At 42.2% G+C, this 26,303-nt stretch overlaps 1 protein-coding gene across 1 annotated transcript in view; it reads left to right on the top strand.

Annotated features, from left to right (window-relative positions):
- The window catches only part of syne2b (spectrin repeat containing, nuclear envelope 2b), a 126,934-nt gene that overhangs the window by 2,903 nt on the left and 97,728 nt on the right, over positions 1-26,303 (top strand). Inside the window, 29 exon segments of the mRNA XM_030772229.1 lie at positions 1,895-1,956; positions 7,852-7,947; positions 8,461-8,538; positions 8,932-9,024; positions 9,311-9,507; positions 10,874-11,073; positions 11,394-11,494; positions 11,856-11,945; positions 13,520-13,633; positions 14,904-15,041; positions 15,304-15,468; positions 15,933-16,045; positions 16,198-16,366; positions 16,682-16,778; positions 16,918-17,117; positions 17,295-17,459; positions 17,943-18,080; positions 18,511-18,612; positions 18,771-18,947; positions 19,227-19,385; positions 19,695-19,737; positions 19,740-19,774; positions 19,937-20,156; positions 21,441-21,577; positions 21,815-22,339; positions 23,302-23,436; positions 24,113-24,303; positions 25,392-25,479; positions 26,187-26,287. Coding sequence (XP_030628089.1) covers positions 1,895-1,956; positions 7,852-7,947; positions 8,461-8,538; positions 8,932-9,024; positions 9,311-9,507; positions 10,874-11,073; positions 11,394-11,494; positions 11,856-11,945; positions 13,520-13,633; positions 14,904-15,041; positions 15,304-15,468; positions 15,933-16,045; positions 16,198-16,366; positions 16,682-16,778; positions 16,918-17,117; positions 17,295-17,459; positions 17,943-18,080; positions 18,511-18,612; positions 18,771-18,947; positions 19,227-19,385; positions 19,695-19,737; positions 19,740-19,774; positions 19,937-20,156; positions 21,441-21,577; positions 21,815-22,339; positions 23,302-23,436; positions 24,113-24,303; positions 25,392-25,479; positions 26,187-26,287 — 4,129 coding nt within the window.

Here is a 26,303-nt window from a genome sequence, read left to right as displayed (position 1 = left end):
AAAAATATGTATTATTTGTTTCTTATTTCCATGTAACAGTGCATACCGAAAAAAAAAAGTCGCAGGTTTGTAAAATATGAACCAGCACTGACAGCCGTGTAGACAGGGATACACAGTAAATGTTAATGCATGAACATTACCCATGTACACTTATATGATGATGATTTTTTTTTTTTAGTATTTGTATTATTAGTATTATTATTATGTAAAACTGTGATTTTGGAAATACAGCTATGCTGATTACAAGACTTAAGAGACATTTTACAAGTCAGAACTGTGTTGTTTTATTGTAAGCCCTGAGAGCATATCTAAGTCTGCATGTATGTTAGAGGCAGCCCCTTACATGAGACGGCAGTGTCGTCTCAAAATCCAGCCCACCGTTTCAGCTGCTGTATCAGCATTTTCAGGTCTGCTGCTCTACCTGTGCCGCCCGAGGGAGAGACTGACTCTCAGAGAATGTTGCTTTACTTGAGACCGATTGAAGGAGGCAGCTTTTGGAGTTCCTCTATCAAAGGCAGATGAGAAGTGATTTGCCCACCTTTACAGCGTAGCTTACAATTCACGACATGTTGATGGATAATGTAAAAACATTTACATTATCCAGCAACATGTGGTGAGAAGTCAGATTACAGAAACATGTCATGAGAAGTCAGATTACAAAAATAAAATACAGGTGAAACATAATGTCTGTAATCTGAAATCTGTATGTCTTCATTTCTGTACTGTAAATTACATTTGACTCAAGAAAGCAAGTGCAAAGTGTCTAGAATTTAAAGAAAGACCTGTATTTAAAAACAAGATTCAGTGCCTTTGTCTTACCCATTGTCTCATCATGGAGCACATTTAATTGAGCAGTGCAGATGTCTTATGAGTTGATTTCATGTATTTTGGCCAAGGCTGTGAGTAGCACCAGAGCTGGTTTTGTGAGTCCATGTGAGTCTGATCATTTTGTCAGAGGGTACTTGATTGGCACCCTGTTTTGCAAGTCCCAGCCATCTCTCAGTACACGGGCTTTGAGTTAGTATAGGGTTACCATTAAACTCTTTAAGAGCCAACAGTGCCCTGCAGGGGCTGTGTGTCTGACTACACAAGCATTTCTTAGTTTGTGTTTGGTCAGGAGGACCTCATCGGTAACTCTTCATGTTAAGATGCTGTATTCTGCGTCACCTGCCCATGAATAGCATGGCTTTGGTAAGAGTGCTTTAAGAGTTACCTCAGATACTCAGAATGGGTCAGGGAAACATGTGCCTGCCTTCTAGTTATCATTCTGTTCCTGGAGTTCACCCAAGTGCAAGAGAAGCGGGGTTCGCTTAACTCAAAGTGGGTGAGGCACTTGTGGAAGACGGACAGGTAGTTTGCAGAGGAGATTTTATGAGCATGGAACCTGAGGAACGATTGTCACCAGGGACACTCCATTCTGTGATGGATATTACAGATTTTGTTGAGATTTACAGAGGTAATGAGGGGAAGAGCGAGTGGATGACTGAACAAAAAAAATCCCAGTTGATGAATGAGTGAACAGCTGAACCAGAGATTTGAAGAAAATGCAAAACACATTTGTCGAATTGAGAAAAGCATGTAGAGTGGCTGTAATCTTTAAAAATGTGATTTTTAAGAATGTTGGGTAAGGTGACATGTCACCAGAACTTTAGGTCATGACTACATTGTGAAGTGAGGTGTCATTTCTAGGGAAATTTCATCTTTTGATCAATTAATATCCATATTCCATATTTGTTTCTTTTCTTTTTTATTGCTTTCTAAACAGACTCATCAAAGCAGCTGCAGAGTTTACTAGAGATCTTATACCTTTTACATTTGGTTTCCAGCCAGTTATACTGAAATTATACTAAGTCTCTATCGCTCTGTTGTTATTCTGTTATGTTTCTGTCTGCAGTGGAGCAGGAGCAGATCCAGAAGAGAACATTTACCAACTGGATAAATGCACAGCTGGCGAAGGTGAGATCCATTTAATGTGATGTCACACCACTGTCTGCATGTTCACATGTTACATACTGTGTTATCACTGATCTAATCATTGTTCTTTTTTAATTACATTGTTTTAAAGAATGAAGGGACTAGCAAAAGAACGATTTTCAGTTGTGGATATACCACCTACTGTGATCATTTTGCTGTGACTCATTTTTTTTTACTGAAAGATATGTTCAAGACTTCATACAGAGTGTATGCACTGTGACTTCTTTTATGAAAATACATGTTTCCCTACAAATCTTGTTTCATCTCAGTAGGGCTTGGATTTAAGAAGCTAACCTCTGTGAATGTGACTGTTAAGTCTGATAAGTAGTTTGGGTTTAACATTAAACTAGCGACCAGCCAGCTTCTGGAAGCAGACTGAAATGGAGGAGACACCTTTGTTGCAATGCAACAGCAGTATAAACATGTATAAACTAGTGTGTGGGTTTTCCCAGCTCTAGGTAAAGGTCATTCATGTACCTCATTTGGGATGGTGGTGAACAGGAGCAAGGGAGAAATGGAGGGGGGGGGGGGGCTGGGGGGATTGTAAATATAACCCTCTCTCAAACAGCACTTGTTACACTGAGACAGACAGCAACAGGAGTTTCCCCCACATACCCTCACCCTCACTGCCTGTGTGTCATAGTACTGTTGCTTCGTTTGCCTGTGTGTGTGTGTGTGTGTGTGTGTGTGTGTGTTTGTGAGAGCATGAACCGGGGTTCTTTGACCTCAGCCAGTAGTGACTGGCTGAGTTATTTATTGTAACAAATCACTGTTGTGCATAACTGCATTGGGCCTTTAAGACGTGACATCACATGACCTAGACTTTGTATGTCGATCAAACGCACATACTGAAAATACCTCTCAGCACATTTGTTCATTTTTATCTAATATATTACTGCATAAATTATGTATGCCCCAGAGGTGCAGAATTTTGCCAGCTCACTGGCAAACACACTAATCAGGGCTTCAAACCAGAATTTTTTCAGTTGGTTCGTTCCGAGCAGAATCGGTATTTTAACGTTTCCAGTTTTGTGTTCCACCTTATAATTATCGTTCCCAGACCGGTTAGAACCAAATGATATACCGGTTAATAACGTTCCATGTAGGGCTTTGTGATATGACAATATGTATATTTCAGACGGTATTAAAATGTCTATTGATAGATATTTTACTCTATAGTCTCTATTGCTAATGTCACAAAACATTGCAAAAATGCATTGCATCACTAATTAGGAGCGCTGTAGTCCAATCTGTCCTCGGGCCGAAATCCAGACCCGCTGCCAGACATAAATTCATGGACGGGCATTACATTTTTTCGGGGGGGACACAAATTAGATCAACCTCATTGCATAATACCATTACTCATCTTTCAAATTAACATTAAATTCATACACGTCTAACCACGTTATTTACTTGATCTTGAACCAGATAAATCCGAGACAACCACCATATAGGCCTAGACTAAAAAAACAACAAAGAATTAACGCATCACTCTAATGACATGATACAACAGAGGAGCCGTGTGAAAGCATCATACTATTGTACCTAGCCTACTGAGGCAGTCTAAACACAAGTTTTATTTACCTATTTATTCGTTGTTATAGCCTATAGCTATAGGCCTATCTTTTGTTACATTTTGGTTTTTAAAAGGCAGGGACTTTGCAAAATAGTCAAATGTAAGCAACTCACCTCCAACAAGTTTAAACACAAAAAATAATATAAAACTAGGTCTACTCAAAGTGCTATTTTTTGCCGTTGTATATAACTATATGCTTTATTTTAAGGGTTTTTCACAATGCATGCCTAAACAAGGACTATAGTCTGTGTAAAATAAAATAGGCTAGGTTGCGAGCCTACTCACCATTAGTAGAGCAGCAGGCCATGTTGTGCGACAGAGTGAAATCTTCTTAAAACGTTGTCCCTCCACTCCTACATGAACTTTTTGGTTAGGTCCTTTTCAAATGCCAACTTAATTAAATTGGCCTTGCATCGATGAGGCATGCTAAGGCGATGCTCTGTAAGGACATTCTTTAGTGTGGAAAAAGAATTCTCAGAGTGCTGTGCTTGCACCAAAGGTCAAAGCATGTTTGAGCGGTGTAACCACGCTTTGCGTTGCTTCGAGAGGTTTCTTAAAGTGTTGTAGAACTTTTCTCATTGTCCATTTACCCCCGCCTGTCGGATGGAGATGAGTCCTTCATTTGTACGCTTAAGAAGTGGTGAGCCACTGTGTACTCAGTCTCTACAATGGGTGTACTAGTAAGGTCCAGTAAAGGTTTCACTCTGGACACATCCAAGAAAGTAGAATCCTCTGGGTCCAGAGATCTGAGCGCATCCATCAGCATACAGTTGCGCTCCCCAAAGCGTTCCTTCATTTCTCCACAAACTGCATCAATACAACTAAAATACATCCTGCATAGCTCTGTTTCATCGCTGAGATCTTCATGTGTAACACTGTCCTCAACTACATACATAGCAAAGGATTGTTCAGTGTGCGTCGTCTCTTATTTGGCACAGGCTCTACTGCATCCTTGCAGCACTTCAGGAGTGTCACAAATTCTGTCTCAGAGTGGAGATTTTCAATACACCTACATGCTGAATTTACAAGTTGCATACCTGTTAAGAGATCCATGTTCTCTGCTTGTAGCATCCTATTATGGGGGTCGAGATATGATAAGATTTTGTGCACCATCTCCACAATGAACCTAAAGCTGAGTTCAGACATGGCCCATAGTAAACCCGCTGCTTCAACTCGCACATCTGCTCCATAGGCTGGAGTACTGTTGATTGCTCAGAGCAGTGTGGCTAGGTCATCAAATGATCTCAGAATAACTGAGACCGTGCCAGAATGACCAGTCCTGCTTTTGTTAATTCTTCGATGATTGTGTCAGTCAGTGTAGCTGCATCCCCCTGGTCAGCAGTGGCAATTGTCAGAGGACGTTCAGTTGGCTCATCCTGTAGGATCTCGAGTTTAACGTATAAAACGACTCGCCAACCTCTTTCACTATGTGCTCTGTGATCAAAGTACTCATAATTTCTATCAGAGTGTTTTGAATGTCATGACTAGCATACCTAGCATTGCGTGGGATCGTCTGCGCTATCTTGGCCAACATAGCATCTTTCCGCAAAGTGTACTCAAATAAGGACAAAAATAATCCACATCCATCTTCACCCATACAATCAAAAGCATCATGGTCACCTCTAAAAGGTAGCTGGTTCACTGCAAGGAACTCGATGACATCGATTACTGATGACAAGAAGTAGCTATTGCGTTGCAGCTGATTAAAGTTGTGATTTTTGTACCGGTCTGAATCCGTCTCTCCTTTTCCTTCCACATAGCTTCACAAATCTGGTGATCTTTTGACGCTGAATGTTTATCAAGTCCTTTCCTGGTTTCCACTACATGTTTCCAGTCGCAAAATCCAGTAATCGTAAATGTGGTGTCGGTGGCAGAGGATGGTGATCGAAACATTCTGCATGGGTAGCAGAATGCAGCATCTGCATGAACAGAGTATTCCAGCCAGTCTCTGCCTCCATACCAGGAGCTGTTGAGCGATCTTTTTTTGCCTGAGAAAAGGCGCGCAGGAAAGTTTTTCAAGATTACTTGGTTGGGTTTCTCAAAGCTGAGATCCCCTGCCACTGCCGCTTGTGACGATCATTGCTTGAGGTTCTGGCCTTGGCAAGTAACGTTAGACCTACTAGCATCGACGGCATGACTAGCCTCGGCAGTTGGATCGACCTCTTCCGAAGTGCTACACCCTGGGCTTTTGCCTAACAGTGCTTTGCCGCTCTCTCCTGCCAGCCTTGGTGGTCTTGGATTAAAGAAATGCTGTATGTCCGTATTCTCGTACTACTAGATGGCACAGCACAGTTGTTTACAAATGACTTTAACAGTCATCTTTACTGACGTTACTGACTTAACACACAACCAGATCATTTCTGCTATCGACAAAACGATCAAATCCATTTAAATTATTTCTTAAAAAAACAGACCAAACAAACCTTTATTTTTATTTTTATTCAGGAGTTATGTATATACAAAACAATAATGATTACAGTTGCCTGTTGATAAAAAATATTGTGTAAACAAGCTAGGACTGGTGGTTGGTAACAAGTGGGGTTGGTGACGCAAACAGACTCGTCCAGGGCGGACACCAGGGACTCCCAGGGCGGGCCAGGCCCCCCAGTGCCCACCCATGGCGCCGGGACTGCCGAAATCCATTGTGGCTTCCCGGTCATTTGATTGTTTTGCGCTCATTGTCAATCATAAACATTTAAATGGCAAAAATGACAAACTATGTCATTTTAACACTGCAGTTAACAAGCTTGCTAATAGGCTATGCGGGGCACATTATGTTTAGCCTAACTGGAGCTAGCTAGCTATTTCCAACATTAGTTCTCTTTACATGGTAGCCTATCTGTCAAACATTAATGAAGTTGATGTCAAAGACCTAGATTTTATAAGGTGTGTAGCATAATGTTTACCTCCTCTAGCTGCAAATAAGGAGACCACACCACATTTCACTTTCATGCTGTTAATTTATGTCCGCTATCCGAAGATGTCATTTTTGTTCCTAGCGAAATATCCACTGTTTCCTTGAACCGGTTCAAAACCTCAACACTAATGGATGAGTCCACTGATGTATACATATACAACATCCAAGGCAAAGAAAAAGTGCTTGAAAGTTCATAGGTATTGATCCATACTGTAAACTCAAACACATGAGAGGAATGATGCACCTGACTGAGACCCTGTCCCACAGTGTAGGGGTTCACTCCTGATTCGGACACCAGCTGTGCCATGTTTTACAGACAGTGTTAAAGGCAGAGCGACCATGTGTGACATGGGTTTGGTCACTCAGTTTGTCAGCGGTCAGTGATGTTCAGGTGCCAAAATAGCTGTGGGCGTTGTTTTGTGAGTAGCTTGTTTCACAAGTCTCAGTGGAGGAATGTGCCAGCTTTGCCCACTGGACTGAGGGAGCTGTTATGTGAGGAGGACTCATGAGACATCATGGGTGACTGGAATCAGGGTAAACAAAAATGGCGTGAAAGTTGTGTGAACACTATTTTTCAAATCCAAAAAGTACTCAAAGAAAATAAAGGCGTAGAATTCCAGTAATCTTCAGTAATTAAAACAGTTACCCATTAGCTGTGTAAAGGAAGTTTTGACCTCTGTCCGCTGGATAAGGTTTCACTCTGGTTGTCTTAATGCTCAGACCTTAAGAGGCCGACACATCCACCATGTTAACAGTACTGGGTATGTCAACAATAAATTTTCAAAATATTCTCCAAATGGTTTTACACACACACACACACACACACACACACACACACATACACGTGCATGTATTCAAAGCATGTAGTAATGTTGTGTGAGGAAGGTAGGTAGGACTGTATATAGGTAGGCCAGTACAGGAACTGTAGTGTCAGCACTGGAGTGTCAATCAAGACACTAGAGGCAAGGTCAAGCCAAGTCCAGGTTTCATGAATAATTTGGTTCTTTACAGTGGGTCCACAGTGCATTTCAAAGACGTTAAAGGTGAGGTGTGTGTGTGTGTGTGTGTGTGTGTGTGGAGGGGGTATTTATGTGTGTGGGTGTATGTGTGTGTGTATGGTTTTCTTGCATTCAGTGCACACAGAGGAATATGAACAGCACTTAACACTGAAGGAGGAAATAGGCTAAACTGAACTCTCCAAACGACTAATCATAGGGATTCTAAAATTTATTCTCCAGTTCCACTTCTCTGTCTAATCATTTTTCAACCCATTATGCCTTGCAGACACTTCAGTTCTGCTCTTACAGGCATGGTCTTTGCCTTTCTATCACTATGAACACTGTTTAGTTGTAACTGTGTTTTCTGTTTCTTCATTGGTTCACAGAGGCAGCCGCCCTGCGTGGTCCGGGACTTGTTTAATGACTTTAGAGATGGGAGCAGACTCCTGGACCTGCTGGAGGTGATGAGTGGTCAACACATAGTGAGTATCTCCTCATCCCTGTGTGACTGGTCATGATACATGTGTTTTATTTCTTATGAATGTGTTTCCTTTCTTATGGATGTCTCTACCTGCGTGTTGGATTTTTATGGTGATATGAAACACATAAATCAGGGAACATGCAGGTTGCATGAACCAGAACCTCTGCAGACTGAATCACACTGCTGGCACATGTGTTAATCAAACAGCACTGTTAACCTACAGAGTAAAACTGGACCATTCTCACTCTTAAAATGTTACACTGGATTAAGTTTAACACTGTAGGAGTTCACCTAACACTGCTGATTTTACACTTGCCTGGTTCTGGTGGTTTCTTGTAGCTTAGAAGAACACTTTAAATTTGTGCAGTGTCAACCATGTGCAGTACTAATCCAAAAACATGGTTCTAATGTATTTTTTTTACAGATTTTTACAATCTTTTTTTCCTCCATTTCCAGTGGAGTTCTCTTCAGCATTCTTTCTTGTCTGTGATTTTGTTGTTGTTTTCCATCTTAGGGTCGAGAGAAGGGGAGGGGACTGTTTCAGTATAGGACTAACATAGAGAAGGCCCTGGCCTTTCTCAGGAAGAAATCGGTGAGATGAGTGTTTAACACAGTCCATAATACTGTGTTAACCGCCAATGTATAAGTTGTTGTGACAGTTGATGTAACAGCTGTCTTTAGAAAACACTGTTAGTTACGTGAACATGGATAAAACAAATAGATAAAACATCTGTTTACCTGGCTGTCAGAAATCTCTATATTAACCCATGGCTCTGTAGAGTAATACAGTCTTTTACTCCTGCCGTTGGCACCTTCCAGTATCAGTGTAACGGTGTTGCTATGCTCTGTGTTGTATGTACATCACCGGGTCAACATTTCTTATTTAATTAGTCATTATTAATGTTTTACTAATAACTTCAGTATTTCCCTTGGTTTCTTTTTTGTCTTTGCTTGTTCCTGACCCAAACTCTCTGTGACCACTCAGATCAAACTGGTCAATATAAACGTCTCTGACATTATGGACGGCAAACCCTCCATCATCTTGGGTTTGATATGGTCCATCATCATCCACTTTCAGGTCAGTTTATCTTTCATACCTGGCATTTTCCAACATAGAATGAAAGTCTGCATTCCCTTTGAAAATTGCAGCCTCTTCAGAGGCAACCAGCTGTAAATATCTCTACACTGTGACTGTACCTGCTGAAAATAGTTGGACTGAACCCCTGTGTTGTGTCCTGGGTTAGACATATTGCACTGCTGTTTGTCCCTCACATAGATATTTACACACAGTATATGAAGTCTGCCTTACCTAGCCTGTCTTGTGGAGTCAGGCCTCACATGCTATGTTTGTATTTTCCCCTCAGATTGAGGAGTTGGCCAACACCCTCTCGTTTAGCTCCAGACAGTCATCTATGGAGTCTCTGGCAAGTCTTGACACAAGCTCCACCACCAGCAGTGCTCGAAGCAGTCCTGTACCCCCCCGCAGCTCCCCCCTACACGCACGCTTCCGCGTTTCTGCTAAGAAAGCATTGCTACTCTGGGTCAGAGAACAATGCCACAAGTAAGGCTAATAAACTTACTATTATTTAATCTACTTATTCAGTTGTCTCTACAGTAATACTGCAGTCCTCTAATGGTGTCATTTACTGTACTAATCTGATTAAGAACAGTCACCTCTCTTTGTCGGTCCTATTTTGAACACTAATCTAACTATTCTGTTCCCATTTACAGTTGGCCCTTTATGGTACTAATCACCTTTACAATAACCTCCTTACAGTACTAATCAGATTTAGAAAAATTACAATACCATAAAAGCTTAATTTAGAACAGTCACCTAATTGCACCAGTGCCATTTAGAAAAGTCCCCTGACTATACTAATCTGATTTTGATTAGTTTCCATACTGTAATAATCATATTTAGATTAGTCCCCGTGCCATACTAATCTGATTTAGATTAGCCCCTGTACTGTACTAATCTGATAAAGAACAGTCCCCTTCGTGTACCAGCCTGATTTTGAATGGTCTCTTTACGCTACTAATCTGATTTAGAATGGCCTCTTTACTGTACTAGTCTGATAAAGAACAGTCCCCTGACTGTACTAATGGCATTGGAGTAGTAGCCTAGTAGCCTTACACTAACTGTAGGCTTCCACACAGCGAAACACCTCACGAATTTCGCCCTGCAAAAGTCTGCTTTGGGGGTGTGGTTCGCAAATACTGCAAGAAAGTCACCTCACTCAAAGTTTGAGTGCTTAAATGAGGGTATGCAGTGGTCCACTCGCCCTAACCAGAGCCGTTGAGAGAGTTTTTTCTGCCGCTCTGGTCCTGACTAAGTTCATTTAACATGTAAACAACAACCCGTGTTGATGTAGACACAAATGGTTGCCCATACATCTTTTAATCATATACATGTTTTCATGCTACGTGTAGCCTTTAGCCTCCGCCATTTTGGTCAGACTTTTTTTATTACTCCCACCTCTCAAGAGAACATCACGTACCAAACACATCACACGCTGAACTGGTTGGTTCTCATTTGCATAAAGTTGAGAATTCGTCATCTCAATACCACTTGCCTCGGCGAATTCGCCTCCGATTTCGCCAGTCAGAGCGAATTCCACCCCCATTGAACCTGAATGAAAGTGAAGCGAAATTTGCTGCAGTGGAAGCGTACCCTAATAGTCCAGTCTGAAATACTCACTTTTCAGTACTTGCCCAATTTAGAATAAGCACCATATTTTAAATTAGGGTAGGTGCCTCCTCATCCTATTTAATGCTGATTTCATTTAGGCTAACCACCTTCATAATAGAAGATTATTGATCAGCTTATAGATTCCCCTCTGCATGGGGAGCAATTTTGGATTTACCCCTAAACCTGACCTCATCTTCCTCTCTCCCCCTCTTTGTCACTCCCTCTCTCTCTTGCTCAGATCTGGATGTACTCTGAATGTAAAGGACTTCAAGGCAAGTTGGAGGAGTGGTGTGGTGTTTCTGGCCATTCTTTGTGCTCTGCGGCCAGACATTGTAGATCTGTCTGAGGCTAGAACCAGAACCAACCGGCAGAACCTGGAGAAAGCTTTCCAAATTGCAGAACGGCAGCTCCGTATCCCCAGAATGCTCGACCCGGCTGGTAAGTATGTGAATGGATATGTGTTTGCTAAATCTCACACACCTGAAAAGGGTCATTTTATCTGCTTTCTCCTTTTTCCATATTTTTGATCCTTTTTTCATGCATGCCTAAAGAACTAAAGATACTTTGATCATTAAACACTGAGAATAGTGCATGTAGTTATGTGGAGGTTATGCTAACTTGTTAAAAGCAATGCCAGTCATTTGTACAGATGGCACTCTCACTAAAGTTTTGTCCAGTCTGCCTCTGCTGGAGGCTCTGCTTCATGTGAATGGGATTGAGGAGTGAGTGTGTTTTGCTGACTGGCTTACTCTGGACAGATGTGGATGTGCGGGACCCAGATGAGAAGTCCATTATGACTTACGTTGCCCAGTTTCTCCAGTACTCCAAAGACATGCCCGTGCCTGAGGAAGACACACAGGTGAGATACACGGTACCCGCCGAGGCCCTTCTCCTGACACTCCTGCTACCTCCTCTCAGTAGACTAATAAGGGAGGTGATGCGGAAATAAGGATCCACAATAAGAGACCATAGGGTGACATTTATTCTTTGCACTCTTCATCCCTATGGTAGGTCATTTGAGCTTAAATATCTGTCCCATTTTTACATACACAGAGTACTGCTTTATTTTATGTCACTTAGTCACTTAGGGTTTTTCTCTATCAGCGTGGTTCTGTTTGCTTTAATGTCAGCACTATCTCTTACTTTTTTTTTCACTTCCGTTCTTTGTGCTCTCTCCTTCCCTCCCTCCCTCTCTCCTCCTTTTGGCCTCGTTGGTAAAGGCTCACTATCTGACCCCTCCCCAGTGCCTTTCACCCATCAATCTGCCCAGCAACTTCACTCCTGCCATCTCTGCCTCTCCTCTCCGACAGGTACCTTACTCCTCCCCTCCTCACGCTCTCTTTATCCCTCAGTCCAGCAGCTTTCACTTCTCCTCACCTCTCTGAGTCCATAAAACAGATTCTTAATACTCGCTACCTCACAATGCCTTGAATTTTGGTTTCTGTTGTAGGCCTATTCCCAAATGCCACAGGAGATTTAGACTGAAAACGGACTACACAAAAATGTATTTGTTGCTCACAGCCAAGATTAACTCCAAATGTCAAGGCAATTAAAGGTCATTTATGACAAGTTCCTCCTGTTTTAGTGCCTACCCAAGGCTCTCTCACTCATACCTCTCCTATTACACACAAACACAGCCCGTTTAGTCTTTTCATTAGGGTGTGGTTATGGGTTCTCAGGTCTTCAGTGGATGTGTGTCTGAGACTTGAATGACTGAATGCCAGACAGGACACTCTGACTACCCACGGTCAGGATCCCACTGCTGCAGTTACAGTCAATCAGGGTGCGTGTCCTTACTGTAGAAAGGAGCCTTTAGGGGAAGAGGCTTTGCACATATTTGGAATGAAACTCTCTGAAGGATCTCAGAGGATTCTGTGTGAAGCAGCCTGCTGTTATGTTACTCTGTGAGAATCCACTTTTAAGCAGCACCCAAGGATTGATGACTGAGATCTTAAAGCCAGTGCACTGTAAACTCATCCTTCACCCTCTTTTGTTTTTGGTACTGTGATGGAGCAAACAAAATCAATTTTGTCATTTAACTTCTTTTTATTCAACTATTAAATATAGATCTCTACATTAATTAATTGATGCATTGATTGGAATTTCAGAGAGAGAGATTTTTGTATTGGAAGTGCTGTGTTAGAGCGAATCAATGTCATTTTTAAATCAGATCAGTCATTTTTATGATTACTTCTTCCGCTTGGCTCTCAGCCCTTCCAACGCTCTGTGTATTGTCCTGTTGAGACTAATCAGGACAAGCCCTTTCCAAGTATGACCACGCCCACCCCTCTATCCCCCGCATTTCCCACTCCCCAGTTTACCTTATTCTGCTGTACCCTTTCTCTCTCTCAGCCTGCCCTTTCAGCTCTCACACTCAGCCATCTGCATTTAGAGCAACAGCTGACCACCACTGACATGCAGGCAGTCTGCAGGAAGGGTTAATGCACGGAGGAGATTGTTGGTATGCTAGAGCTGCAGTTTTGTAGATACCTGTAGATAGCTGGATATTCTTACTTTTAGTGGGACCAACAATGTTAGCCAAAGAGGAAGTCATTTCAGGGCACTCAGGTGGCACTGTGGAGAGACACTAGCCACCACTGAGGCAGTGTAAGCAACAGGACAGTGGGTGCACGGGAATTGGCAATGACTAAATTGGTTGAAAAAAAGGGGGAAATGCAAAAAAAAAGAAAAAAAAAACAAGACAGGAATTTCATTAATTATGTACACATTTCCTATAATGACTGTACTCTGTAATCACTTCTAAATGCAGAATCAACATAATGTAACTTTTATCCATTAGCAAATGGTTTGGAACATAATTTCTATATTATTCCACCAGTCTACAATGTGTCAGTGAATCAACAGCTTTTATTTGTTCCTCCAGACCTCAGCCAATCAGAAGGCTCAGGAGGTGACCTGCTGGCTAGAACAGGCCTATCAGGAGCTTCTGGAGGGATGGGAGTCCACAGAGGGTGAAAGCTATGCAGAGAGATACCACGTATGACTTTTCACTCAACTTTCACATTGCACACAAGCACTCAAATTACATTATTCATACCTCTCTCTTAAGTGGAACCTTCACACTTTTTCACATTTGGGCCCATTGTAATGCTCCCCTTATTGTAATGAAATCATCAGCAACTGTTTTGTGACATGTAATTTCAGCTCACCAGTGTTTATTAGTATTCTGTATTGTTTACAGCATTACATATTGAAATCTAATCAGTATCACTTTCCATTTTTCATAGACTGGATGAAATTGAATGAGAATAATGATGTTCCATGTCTTAAAAACTGATTGTGAAAAATCAGTGCTTTAACCCCGACATGTGTGCAAATGATTAAGAACATTTCAGACAGTATGGAAGACATTGGAAATAGGTCTCTGATTATTTTAAATCTTTTGAAATCTGAGAAAGAGGAAATTCAATGCTGAGACATCCACCACTGTCAGTGGAATGGTAAATCTATTTTAGATAATCACAGAAATTGCAGGGTTTTGATAGAAAGATACTAAGAAAATTGAAAATACAAGATCACAACTCTGTGACGTATGACCTGGGAATCAAACCCGGGGCTTTGGCCTGAAAGCCCAGAGCCTTACCCTGGTGCCAAGCGCAAGACTCAGTTGCAGAAAGCAAGACAAAAAGTAATGCAGAGCAGGTGATTCTTTTAATAGGTGAATCAGGGCAGAGGTATCCAAGGGAGTCAGGCTAAAATCAGAAAACAATTCCAGGCAGAAGTCAAAACCGGTAAGCAGAGATATCCAGTGTCAAAACCAGAGAAAACGGCAGGCAGAATCTTAGTCCAAAAAACAGGCAAAAACAGAGGTTCGGCAACAGGGGGGGCAATCCAAGAAAACCAAAAAAAAAAAACCCACAGAGCTTACTAGAAGGCTTGATCAGGAATTGTACACTCAGTAGCAACTCAAGACTGAGCAAAGAACTGAAGAAAACAAGACTTAAATAGACAGACAGAACAAGACAGGTGAAAACAATACATCAATCATGAACTAAACAGGCACAAACAAAGACTTAGGACACCACATGGCCAAAACAAAAACTACACTTCCCAAATACATGACAAACTCTGACCAAAACCAAAAGCCATGAGTCATGAAACTCTAGCTTTGGTTTGGGTCATTTGGGAGATGTGCCATACTGTGAGGTGATCTATGTACGTACGGCATATTATATTATTTATACATAGGTATGTATGTCACAGTGACCTGTGTGTATGGCACAGTGAGATGTGTGTATGTGTCTCAGGTGTTCCAGACATTTGTGGTGTCCTTCAATGAGCAGCGTCGGCCTGTGATGCCGTTGCTAACAGCGATGAAGCGAACGCCTCAGCCGAGTGAAGAACAGAGAGCGCTGAGAAGAGCATGGGACTCCCTGGCAGAGAAAGTGAGAGTTGACCAGCATCAGGTTTTATATGGAGGGCACGGGGTAGATGGCTGTTTAAAACATATCTATTCTTGTCTTAATGCAGTACTCCAAAGCTCTGCCTGAGTTTTGAGAAATCTGTGGAAGCAGAAGATTATAGAAGCTGACAGAGTATGCTTTGAATCCTGTTTTGGTTTTTAAAAATATATGATTTTATATAAACTGTGTAACTGTATGTCTGTATGTATGTGTGTGTGTGTGTTTGTGTGTGTGTGTTGCACAGTTACGTGAGTATAAGACAGAGCTGGACCTCAGTTTGCCTGCTCCGTTGGATGCAACCGGTCGCTGGTTGCTGAGGGTGGAGGAGGTTTTGGCTGATGAGGAGAGTGATCCATCAGACCACACCCAGGCCGCAGCAGAAGCCAGAGAAAAGCAAGAACTGCTAAAGGTTAGCCTGAACAAAATGGGGTATAAAATGTATAAGCAATGTGTCAAATTATATGTGTTTACACATTTTTATATATGTATATAAATGTATGTGTGTGTGTGTGTGTGTGTACGTGTATGCGTGTGTGTGTCTGTTTCTATGTCTGTGTCTGTGTGTGTGTGAGAGTTGAATGATAAACATATACTTCATTCGGGTCAAGCAATGTGTTTGCATAATGTTTTCTGAATAACTAGTAGGTTTTACACTGTATACCATAGTTTAGAGTAGTACCTGTATGGCTAATGTCAAATTTTTTCCTTTTAGATGGAAAGAATGAACATGTATCTGAGAATGAAAGAACACGTGAATGTATGAATGAATGAACAAAGGAGTGAGTGATTGAATGAATGAATGAATGAATGAATGAATGAATGAATGAATGGTTAATTGAATGAATGTGAATGTTTCCCATCTCTTTGTGTTAGATATGTTTAGAGGAGATGTCACAACATGTGAGGACCTTCCAGAGGTTCCAGAACATGGATGACTATGGGGAGATGCTGGTGCCCACTGACAAACTGGAGGAACTGAAACGAAGGTGAGTGTGACAAATAGTCTGTTCTGATCTTACTCTTTAAGGTCTGCAAAATCTTAGAGCATTCTTGCTTACACCTATCCCATGTAATCACTCTTCCATTTATAAAAATGTGTGTGTGTGTGTGTGTGTGTGTGTGTGTGTGTGTGTACTAGGTTCACAAGTGTTCGAGTCACAGCCAAGTATCATGGTATTAAGCTTGAATACCAGGAGCATAGGCATACAGTCCTAGACTTACTGGGTCAGCTTAGCGGCAAACTACGCACCTGGAAAAGAGCATACATTTCCCGTGAAGCCGTGCGTGTACTGATGGAGGACTGGAATGTGAGTGAAAAGACTTTTTGACTGTTATTTTTGCAGTATTTAGCTCTCTCTTTGTGTGTGTCTGTGTGTGTGTGTGTGTGTGAGTGAGTGAGCGTATGAGAGAGAGAGAGAGACCGTGGTTCAGATGATTCGGTTGAGTATGCCTGTGTTTATTAATATGCATGCTTACATAAAAACATGCGCTAATTTGTGAATGAAGACTATTCTGTGGCAAAGGCTGAGGCACGTGCCAGCTTCAGTGACAGGTTTTGACAGTTCTGTGGGTGTGTAGATATGGTCAAACACTCATGTTTAACTCTCTCTGTGCTGCTGCAGCAAACAGTGAACAAGCGGGAACTCATCTCAATGCTAGAGACATCTCTTCAGAAACTTAAGCAAATTGCCAACAAATACACCAGCAAATCCGCCTTGGGTAAGTGTGTGTGTGTGTTTGTATTCGTCCTGACAGATTGGACACTTTACTCAGCTTAGCCAATTCATGTTTCTTTTGTACATTGTACAGCTTACTGACTATTTATTTATTGACTGATTGTTTTCATCTTTTTCCTCAGCGGCAGACTCCAGTCGTGTTAGCCATCAGGTGAAAGAACTAGAGGCGGAGAGTGCAGTGACCATAGATAGAGTGAAAACTGTGAAAGGCACCTTAAAAAGAGTGCTGACTTCCTGGGACTCTTACTCCGACTGCTATAGTTCCCTCTACGCATGGCTAGAACAGAGCTCTCAAACACACAGACACGGGCAAAGAGTAGAGGTACACATACATACACATCTTTCCAGTCTTTACATGGATAAAAAAGAAACCCTTTCTCTTTTGATCAAAGAATCCATGAGAGTATCAACTGAAATGATATGGAGCCAAACAGTTGATAGTGAGTGGATGTTGTTTTTGGGTTTGACACATGAACATGTGATTTACCTTGTTGCCTAGGTGACAGCGGAGCTCATGGAAGAGTGGAGCTCTCGCCAGACTCGCCTGAATGAGGTTGGCAGTTTCCTCACGGATGTGACCGATACCCACACAAGCCGTGCCATCTCAGACGACCTGTGTAAGGTCAACCTGCTCTGGGCAGACTTTGTCAAGCGAGTCCAGTTTGTGAGTTATAATTTATATTCTTTCATATTTTTTGAAAACTTTTTTTGTGGCGAGGGGATAGGTCACTGCTGGGAGGTTGGGGAGGGTCATACTACTGCTGTGATTTGTATATTTGTGTTGTTCCTTGATATTGGGGTTGTTATTTGGATTTAAAATCAATAACAAATTGAACACAAAAGAGGCTGTTTGGTATGATCAGAGGAAAACAGTACTATTGTATATACTGTATAATAATAGGGTAATGTTGTTTGTGTGGAAAATGCTTGAAGACTAGCCTGCAGCAGATACAAGACAGGTGTTCTTACACTGCGTTAGATCTGAACCTCCAGTGCTGAAACAAAGAGAATAGCTAACTTTGATAGGCCTCTTTCTGTGTTCCTTGTGTTCTTTATTATGAATAAAACAGTCTTGTGATGAATGTAATGAATAGATGGTGCATTAGTGCAGTACTCTGTGTTGAGGAGTTCACCCTCTCTGTTGCAGGACCTTGTTGAGGAGCCCAGCAGAGAGCCAGCAAGGCCACACACCCTGCAGGCTCTAATGAGAGAAGCTACACAGTTACTAAAGGAGCCAGTGGAGGTGATGTCAGGGCCACTGTGCACCTACAAGAAACGACTTCAGGTAAAACACAAGCTCACCTAGCTTCAGCATTTACATTCCCTTCTTCAACATTTACATTCCCTTCTTCTTTCGTCTCCCATTTCTTTCTTTCTTTTTCTTTTTCCTTCTTTCCTTCTCTCTTTCATTATACAATGTTCTTTAGATTGCAAGCTCTATTATGTTTGGACAGCAGGGCATTTTGGTGCCTTGCTTGAATATCCCAGTCATATTTGAATGAATAATGTGAGAATGTACTGGCTTTCTTCTCAGTAAGCAATTAACTTTTTTGAAAGCGAGTTAGCCTGTTTTCCTTGCATAGGCATAAATACAAAAGGACAGGAAACATGCTGGCAGAGATGAAATATCAGTGGAGTGACAATCGCCGGGAGCATTTTAAGCCTTGTAAGTCTATTAGATAGTTTTATTAATGTAGTCCTTTTCACTCTCCCAGTTTATGATGAAAAAGATTGAAGATGTCGACCTGGATCCCATTATGCCGTCGTCAGAGTGCTCAGCTGAAACTCTGTCAAAACTGAAACAGGCCATCCCTGAGGTAAAGCAAAACTGGTTTCTCTACAATTCACATTCCTGATAGTCATCTTCATGAATCTCATTAAATCGTACTTTTGGGTGAATGTCATTTGTGCATGTGTGCATATGTGTGCGTATGTGTACGCGTGCATGCGCATGTATATGCGTACGTGTTTACAGGTGCTGCAGACGCTCAGTGAGGCAGTGCAGGTGTGTGAGGAGCTGCAGCAGAGCGTGTGTGGGCTGGATATTCGACTGGCTGAACTCCTGCATTGGGAGGCTGAGGCCAGAGAACTCTACCAGGTCTTGAAGGAGGCACCACACAGACACAAACGAGGCCAGGATCCCCGAGCCAGGGTAAAAACATAAACAATGGAATCAAAGGTCATTCTGTGTGCTCTAGTCTTGATGATCTTTGGTTGAATGTCTGTGGGTCAGTTACACTGGTAAAATGACTATTCTCACTCAAACACTAACAGGTATTTCATTTTATGTTATACAAGATGATGAGTGTTCCTGAATGGATGTTGTCTGGGGGGTTTTGTTTGTTTTTTGTTTTTTTTTAATCTCTGTTGATGTCAGTGAATGATGAATCGTTTTACTCTCTTTCATCTGCTATTTTTCTCTCTCTGGTAGCTCTTGATTTCTAAAGGCCTGCAGCTGGAGGGGCAGGTGGTGACGGAGGAGCAGGATCTGCAGGTGATGGTGATGAAGGACCAGAAGAGCTCTCCGCTACAGTACCTCATTGCCTCTACCATGCAGGACAGGGTCCGAAATGCCGTTGCACAGTCTCAGGTATGTGCCCATAGCTTGTCACAAAAATTGTTACCCTAGCCTTTTGTCACTTTCTTCAGGAGTATCACTGATTTTCCAGTAGTTTGGCAATAGAAAATTGACATGTGCAAAGATGGTTCAAGAGTAATTAGATTAGACTGTTAGATATCAGTTTGCAGTTTCGTAGCTGAGGCATAGAACTTTGATTGTTAAACATAAAAAAATGATGATCTCCATCCATGATTGAAAACATTGTTTTGTGTTATGCTTACACCATATGATTATACAATGCATTTGAAATCAGTTTTGTTCATTTTTGGTTCTCCACAGGAAGCTGTAGGGATGCTCAGCTCTTTGGGGGTTTTGAGAGACCGAAGCCCACAGGCAACCAACCTCCAGCCAAGATTTTTGTGCAGACACATAAGGAGGAAGCTGTGGCTCATCCAAGCCTGGCCAAGCCTAAGCAACTCACTTCGGCCCGGCCTGCATCTCCTCTTGGGTCCACTGACCAATTAGATTCACAGACTTCAGTGAAGCCAAAAATTCATATGCAAACCCCAACACCAACCCAGTCTACTGAACAAACACGCTCTAAATCCCCAACTCAGCCACTACCTATGATAGTAGTACAGGAATATCAAGAGGAAAACAGAAGTCCACCACCTCAAGCGTATTCCTGTGCACAAGTAGCGGACCAAACACAGGCACAAATACAGCAGCAGTCCAAACCTCAACCCCAGCACACCCGACCCCAACCTCCTATCCAGAGCCAAATGGGCGTGGAAACTCAAGGTAAGAGACAGGAACAAGGTGATACTGAAATGCCTGTCCATCCACAAATGCTGGATGCTATTGCAGAAAACCAACAAGGTCAAGTAACTGGCAAAGAACCAACACAGAGCCAACAACAGGTGTTAGAAAGAAAACGAATGCAGACCCAGCACCAGTTATCATCTGAATCAGAGATTACTCAACAACAGATACAAGCTCAACAACCCTCAGTAGACCAGATACAGCCTCCACTAACCCAGCAACAGTCTCAGGATCAACAAGAGGTAAAAGAGCAAGACACGAGTCAACAACCAGCTGCAACCAAGTCTCAGAGAAAAAAGAGGTCAAGAAAGTCACAGGCGTCTTTGCAGAACAGACCCTGGCTTAAACAAAAAGACCAAACTGAGACTCCAACACAGGTAGCAGCACCAGCTACAACAAAGGTTCAGCCAAAGGTAGGAGATCAAGCATGTCTTCAGTCCCAGCTACAGCCTTCAATCAGTGCCTCCTCTCAACCAAAGGAATCTACCCAAGGTCTGATCCAAAAGGAAGCTAAGACAGTAACCCAAACTACAGCCCAGACTCTGAGTCAAAGCAAGTCACAACACCCTGTGCCCCCAAAACCACAACCACAAAAAACACCACCCATCCAGCCACAAACACTGACCAAAGCCCCAACACAGACTATCACATCTGCCCAAAGTGTGAGCCAAACAAGTCCACAGTCCTTGCCACCTAATCAGCCTCACTTTATGACTAGAAAACAAGTCCAGTCCCAAACAGCTATGACACCAACTCAGCCTCAAGTCATAATGCAGAAGCAACCACCACAGGTCCTTGCCCAGCCTCAACCTCCAGTCATTCATCAAATTCAACCACAAGCAATGACTCAAAGCCAGCCACAACCTCAAAACCTAGCCCAACCTGCACAACCATTCCCAACATCTGTTCAGCCCCAAGTAATGGCTCAGCAGCAACTCCAACCAGCTATAGCCCACAGTCAAACCCAACAACTTGTACCCCATGCTCAGCCACGGGCTATGGCACCAGCACTAACTCAGCCAAAGACTTCAGCACCTATCCAACCACGGATCATCACAATGCCCCAAAATCAAATGACTGTTCCCTCTCAAAGACAAGCAAAATCACCACCTATGTTCCAACCCCAGATCCAACCTCAAGTCCAGCAGTGGCACCCCATTAAGCCAGACGTTGTCACACAGAGCTATCCCAAGACCCAGAGTCAGGGCCAGGTGTCTGATCAAGTGCACCCTTATACCCAATTTCAGACCCATGCCCAAACAGATCAGACACAAGTTCCACAATGGGCTCCAGTGAGACAAAGCATAGTGACTCACCCTTACCCAAGTACCCAAGCTCTAGGTCAAACACCAGCGCAAATTCATCCCCCTGGAAGCCATCCCCCAGTAAGTTATCCCCCGGTAAGTCACCCCCCAGGAAGTCATCCCTCAGCTCATGTGTATCCACATACCCAGATGCAAGCACTTACCAGGCCAGAAGCACTGAGCCAACCTTATATCCAGGCTCCTGCCCAACACCCAATTCAGCCAGTGGTACAACCTCAGCACTGGGGCCCAGTTAGACCAGAACTTCCTGGCCAGACCTTTCCAAGAGTTCAGACCCATGGGCAGCCATCAGTGCTCCCCTCTTACTCTCAGGTGCAAAGCCAAACTCAGTCACAGTGTCAGAGCCCTCCTCAACAGTGGGGCCCTATTCAACCACAGCCCCCTCTCCAAACCCAAACTCAGCCAAAGTTCCCAACCTATGCCCAGGTGACAGCTCAGCAACAGTGGATCAGACCACAAACTCAAGCTCCAGTGAGGCCCAAAACTCAGGTTATGCAGCAGCCTCAGGTCAGGCAGCATCAAGGTGCTCAACCCACACCTGAAGGGCCATTTCAGGGTTATATCCAGAGCCAAGTTCCTCAGGCCCAAGTCCAGACCCAGGCACAGTCAGAGGCTCTGATAAAGGAGCAACCCAAAGTGCAGCCAGCGCCGCGGGTCAAGCCCCCTGCTCTTGCCCAAGCACCACCTCAGGCCTACACTGAGGCATATGCAAAAGCGCAGGCTCTTGCCAGGAATAGGTTTGAGGAGGCAAAGCACTGTCTGCAGGACCACATCCTAGAGGCCATCAATGTCTTCAAGGACAAACAGATATCAGAGGAGCAAGCACCAGTAAAGGAGGTAGGCTGCTTTAATATCTGTGCATACTGAGATCATAGAATCAAAAGGATACATAGCAAGAAATGGGGTAATCCTCTGCAATATTCAAGTTGTCATTGTATAAAAGATAATATACACAATGTTAGGTGGGGAAAATACCGCAAACCTCAAGAGGCATTTGAACACCCACCACCAAGAAACATATGATAAGAAAAGTTAGACTTTTATCAAAATCAACTTAAACGCTTGACTTTGTTAGCTAGAAGTTGATGACTATGTTCTCTTGTTCACATGACTTGGTAACATTAATTGTGTGCTTGATGAAATCACTGTAATGATTTAATTTAAAAGTAATGCAGATGGACACAAATGTGACAAATGCATTTGACTAAAACTTAGCTAAAACTTGTCTAGTTTTCGTTGACTCTAACTAGACTAAAACTAATAATGATCAAATTTTTAAAATATGACAAAGATGAATATGTATTTTAGTCAAAAGACCAAAACTAAGACTAAATCAAAATCCCCTTCCAAAATTAATACTGCTGGATTGCTGGGAGGTGGGAAATTATGTCTTAGGCAGGGAAATATAGGCTGTTCCCGTAACTCCCCATCATTACTCATGGTATTGAAAGAAAACGAAATGATACAGCCTATATACTCACAGTCTTAGTTTAAAATGAGACCCTCATGTTACATAGAATAGGTTCATTTGATCATATGCTGAGTTTAAATACGACATGACGACATGTTTTATATCTGATTACTTACTATAGACATCTAATCTGTGCTACATAAACATGAAGGGAACACCATTGCTAAAACTAGCAATGTAGGCATTGTCATTGCCAATTTTTTTCCTCCAGTCCCTGAACCACATCATTTAAACCCAGGTCAGATTAGATGTTTAGAATTGTGTTTATTGGTATTGTTTAACAGCACTAGCTATGGCTACTTCTGTGTAAACTGTACTTCTTGTTAAGGAGACGCTGAGGGCTCTGGATCCAGAGCTCCTGGAGGAGTTCCTGAGAGCCGCAGAGGGTATGGAGGCTTTCTGTACCCCGTCTCAACTTCGAGACATGGAGTTTTTCACACAGTCTGTCAGGACACAGTGGGAGGTGGGCTGTTTGGGCGTGTGTTTGAATAGCTTTGTCTCTGAATCTGTGAATCACCAAAGCACCTTCATTAAACTGTCACAGGCTGTAACAGACTGTATCAGTTCTAAATACTACAACTTGATTGTTATTGGGTCTAGATGATGTGAGCTTTATTAACACAGCTGATTTTTTTTCTTTAAGCATCCATAACATAAAAGGAAAACATTGAATGATTCAACTTTTTGTTGAATATTTTGTTACTCAGGATGTGCAAGCTGAGATATCAGCCTCTTTGCAGCAGCTAAAATTTGAACTTAAGCGCCAGTGTTTTAATCGTGCTGCTCTGCAATGTGAGATGCTCTTTAACTCTGAGAAAACCAGCCCTGACTCTAAATCTGTGCCAAAAGGAGAGGTAATATTACAGCCGAACTAACCGCATGGCATTCCCTCTAGCGTACGGTGACATGGGAGCATGAGGCAGAGGGACCGCTTACGTGGGTATTGGTATTGGGTTGTCGGGCTACTTTTATCTGTAGAAAGCCTTGGACATTTCTATATTATATAAGAGCTAGCACATTTAAATGTTACTTGTGGAATTGGTTGTCAATGGTATGCAGCATGGCTAGTTGTAAAAAGGGTGTGAGGGTTTGATAAGGACATAAATGTGGTGCTGAGTTTTCCCTTGTTCAATCTGCAGGCATGTTTCTCTGCAAAGGGCAGTCTTGCCCAGGCCGGGCAGCAGCTGGAAGCTCTGAAGGAGCTTTGTGAAACCCTGAGCCCAGAGGACGCTCACAGGCTGGCACAGGCCCAGCTGAGGGAGTGTGAGAAGAGGCTTGCTGCCATCCAGCGTCAGTTCAGCGGTGACCGTGACACGCCACCAGAGGCTGGGTGAGAGTTAGAGACAGAGTATAGTCCTCAGTATCCCTGTGTTCAAGACCACCTTTGTCTATTTCAAGACTATCTCTTTAGAAATCGTTCAAGACCAGGCTAGGTGCAACTTGAATGAGTATTATCTGAATAAGGATTGCATAAACTGTGGGTGAATACTTCAGTAGCTTTGTTCTGTTATGCTAAATTGGGATTCAGTTGTAATGCCTGTCATACTTCCTACAGACCTCAGTTATTTGAAGAGAGAAATGGGATATGTAAACTTCAAAAACTGCCCTGAAAACAGTGATTTCACTTACTTTGGTCCCAGTAAAGCTAAGATTGGTGTGAATGGTGCTTTGCGCTTTGTTGTCATCATACCTTTGAAATGAAAATGTTAATGTGGCCACATTGTATTGTTTATACAACCACACTGGATAAACAGGCTCTACAGATGAATCATACTCTGTGCTTATGAATAAAGAAAAGACACATTTCATGGGAAACTTTTTTTTATTATCAGTCTGTTACAAAACACAATCACAGACTCAAGGCAAAATATGACATGAACCTTCCAGGTTTTGGCTGAGGCCTAAATCATGTCACGTTTATCAATGACATCAAATGTGGCAGTTTTCCCCTCCCCTTACATGCAAGTTGAATTGTCTTGGTGACATAATAAGGACCTGAAATATTGAGGTGTTTAGGCATGTCTCAAATCACAGATCACTAATTTTAGCTCGGGTCAAGCTTCAATAAATATGCACCCAAGTCAAAAACAAAACTGAAATCTTCTCGAGACCATTTGACTTCAACATTAGCAGTCATAAACAGCAGTTTCTTAATCTTTAGGTTTTTGTGGTAGTGAAATGTGTTGGAATTATTGTGTGGCTTCAACAATTTTCTGATTGGTGATTTTGTATGGAGGTGTGTCCTGGTTTACATTGGATCTAAAGCAAATGATGAAAATGCAATAACAAAATATACTGATATTCATTTACAGTTCATTGGCGGTTCTTAAGTGTAAACGAGTACTTGAAGTCACCAGAGCCTTGCAGATATATCATTAACAGTTACTCTTTATCATTTTCTGTTCTAATCTCTGACAGGTTACTTGTTGAAGTACCACCTGAGACTCCACCACAGGGAGGGTCTACAGCACCAGTCAAGCAGAATACAGCTCCTGTCACCAAAGAGGTACTGTGTTTTACAGCAACCTGACTCATCCTCCACTATGTTGGAGCCTAAACGCAGTTTATTGGTAAAATATAAATATTTGATTAATTAGCATGCCATAATTTAAGTTCATATGTAAGACAATAGTAGTTCATTTGGTTCACTGATTTTGTAGAAGCTGGAAGGAATATTTACAGTATTTACAAGCTGATCTATTTACAATTCATATTTACAATAATGGAATAATTAATTGTTTGATTCCTTGCATTTGGGGTGTGTGTGTATGATTTAGAGTGCATAGGATTTTATTTGTATTACATTTGTAATATTTGGAAACAGGTGATTGATCGTTTGTTCTAGTAACTATGTGCACCCCTCACTGCCTCCGGTTGCTCTCACAAGAGAGGAGTCAGGCAAGAGTAGAGTGGAGCCACAGTTTTTTGACCTCTCTTTTTCTTGGTCTCTCTTTCTCATTAATTATTCTCTCTTGAATTTTGTCCAGTGATTTGATAACTTTGGAATGAACTGACCTGTATTAAATATTTTTGTGTTAAAGTAAACACTTAAAATTCACTGAGTGGTCCTATAAATATTTTCCTGGATGTGAACTTGGACAAAGGACGATGTTAGAGCGTCAAGCTAAGGCTTCATTCATTAGAAACCTACACATTATTTGTGAATGTTTTTGTCTTGGGTAAATCTTGTTTTCTGTTTTTTTCTTTTCTTAGGCCACACCAGTCTCTTCCCGACCGCGGACAGTGGAGAAGAGAGCCATCGTCAAAGAGCCAAGCTCTGAGGAGGATACTGCCAAACAGGAGGTGCTTGAAAGGTAAACAAAACATGAG

The sequence above is a fragment of the Chanos chanos genome, chromosome 4, assembly GCF_902362185.1.
Source record: "Chanos chanos chromosome 4, fChaCha1.1, whole genome shotgun sequence".
In the NCBI taxonomy this organism is placed as follows: Eukaryota; Metazoa; Chordata; class Actinopteri; order Gonorynchiformes; family Chanidae; genus Chanos; species Chanos chanos.
Note: the sequence above shows the minus strand (reverse complement) of the source record. Positions and strands in the feature narration are given on the sequence as shown.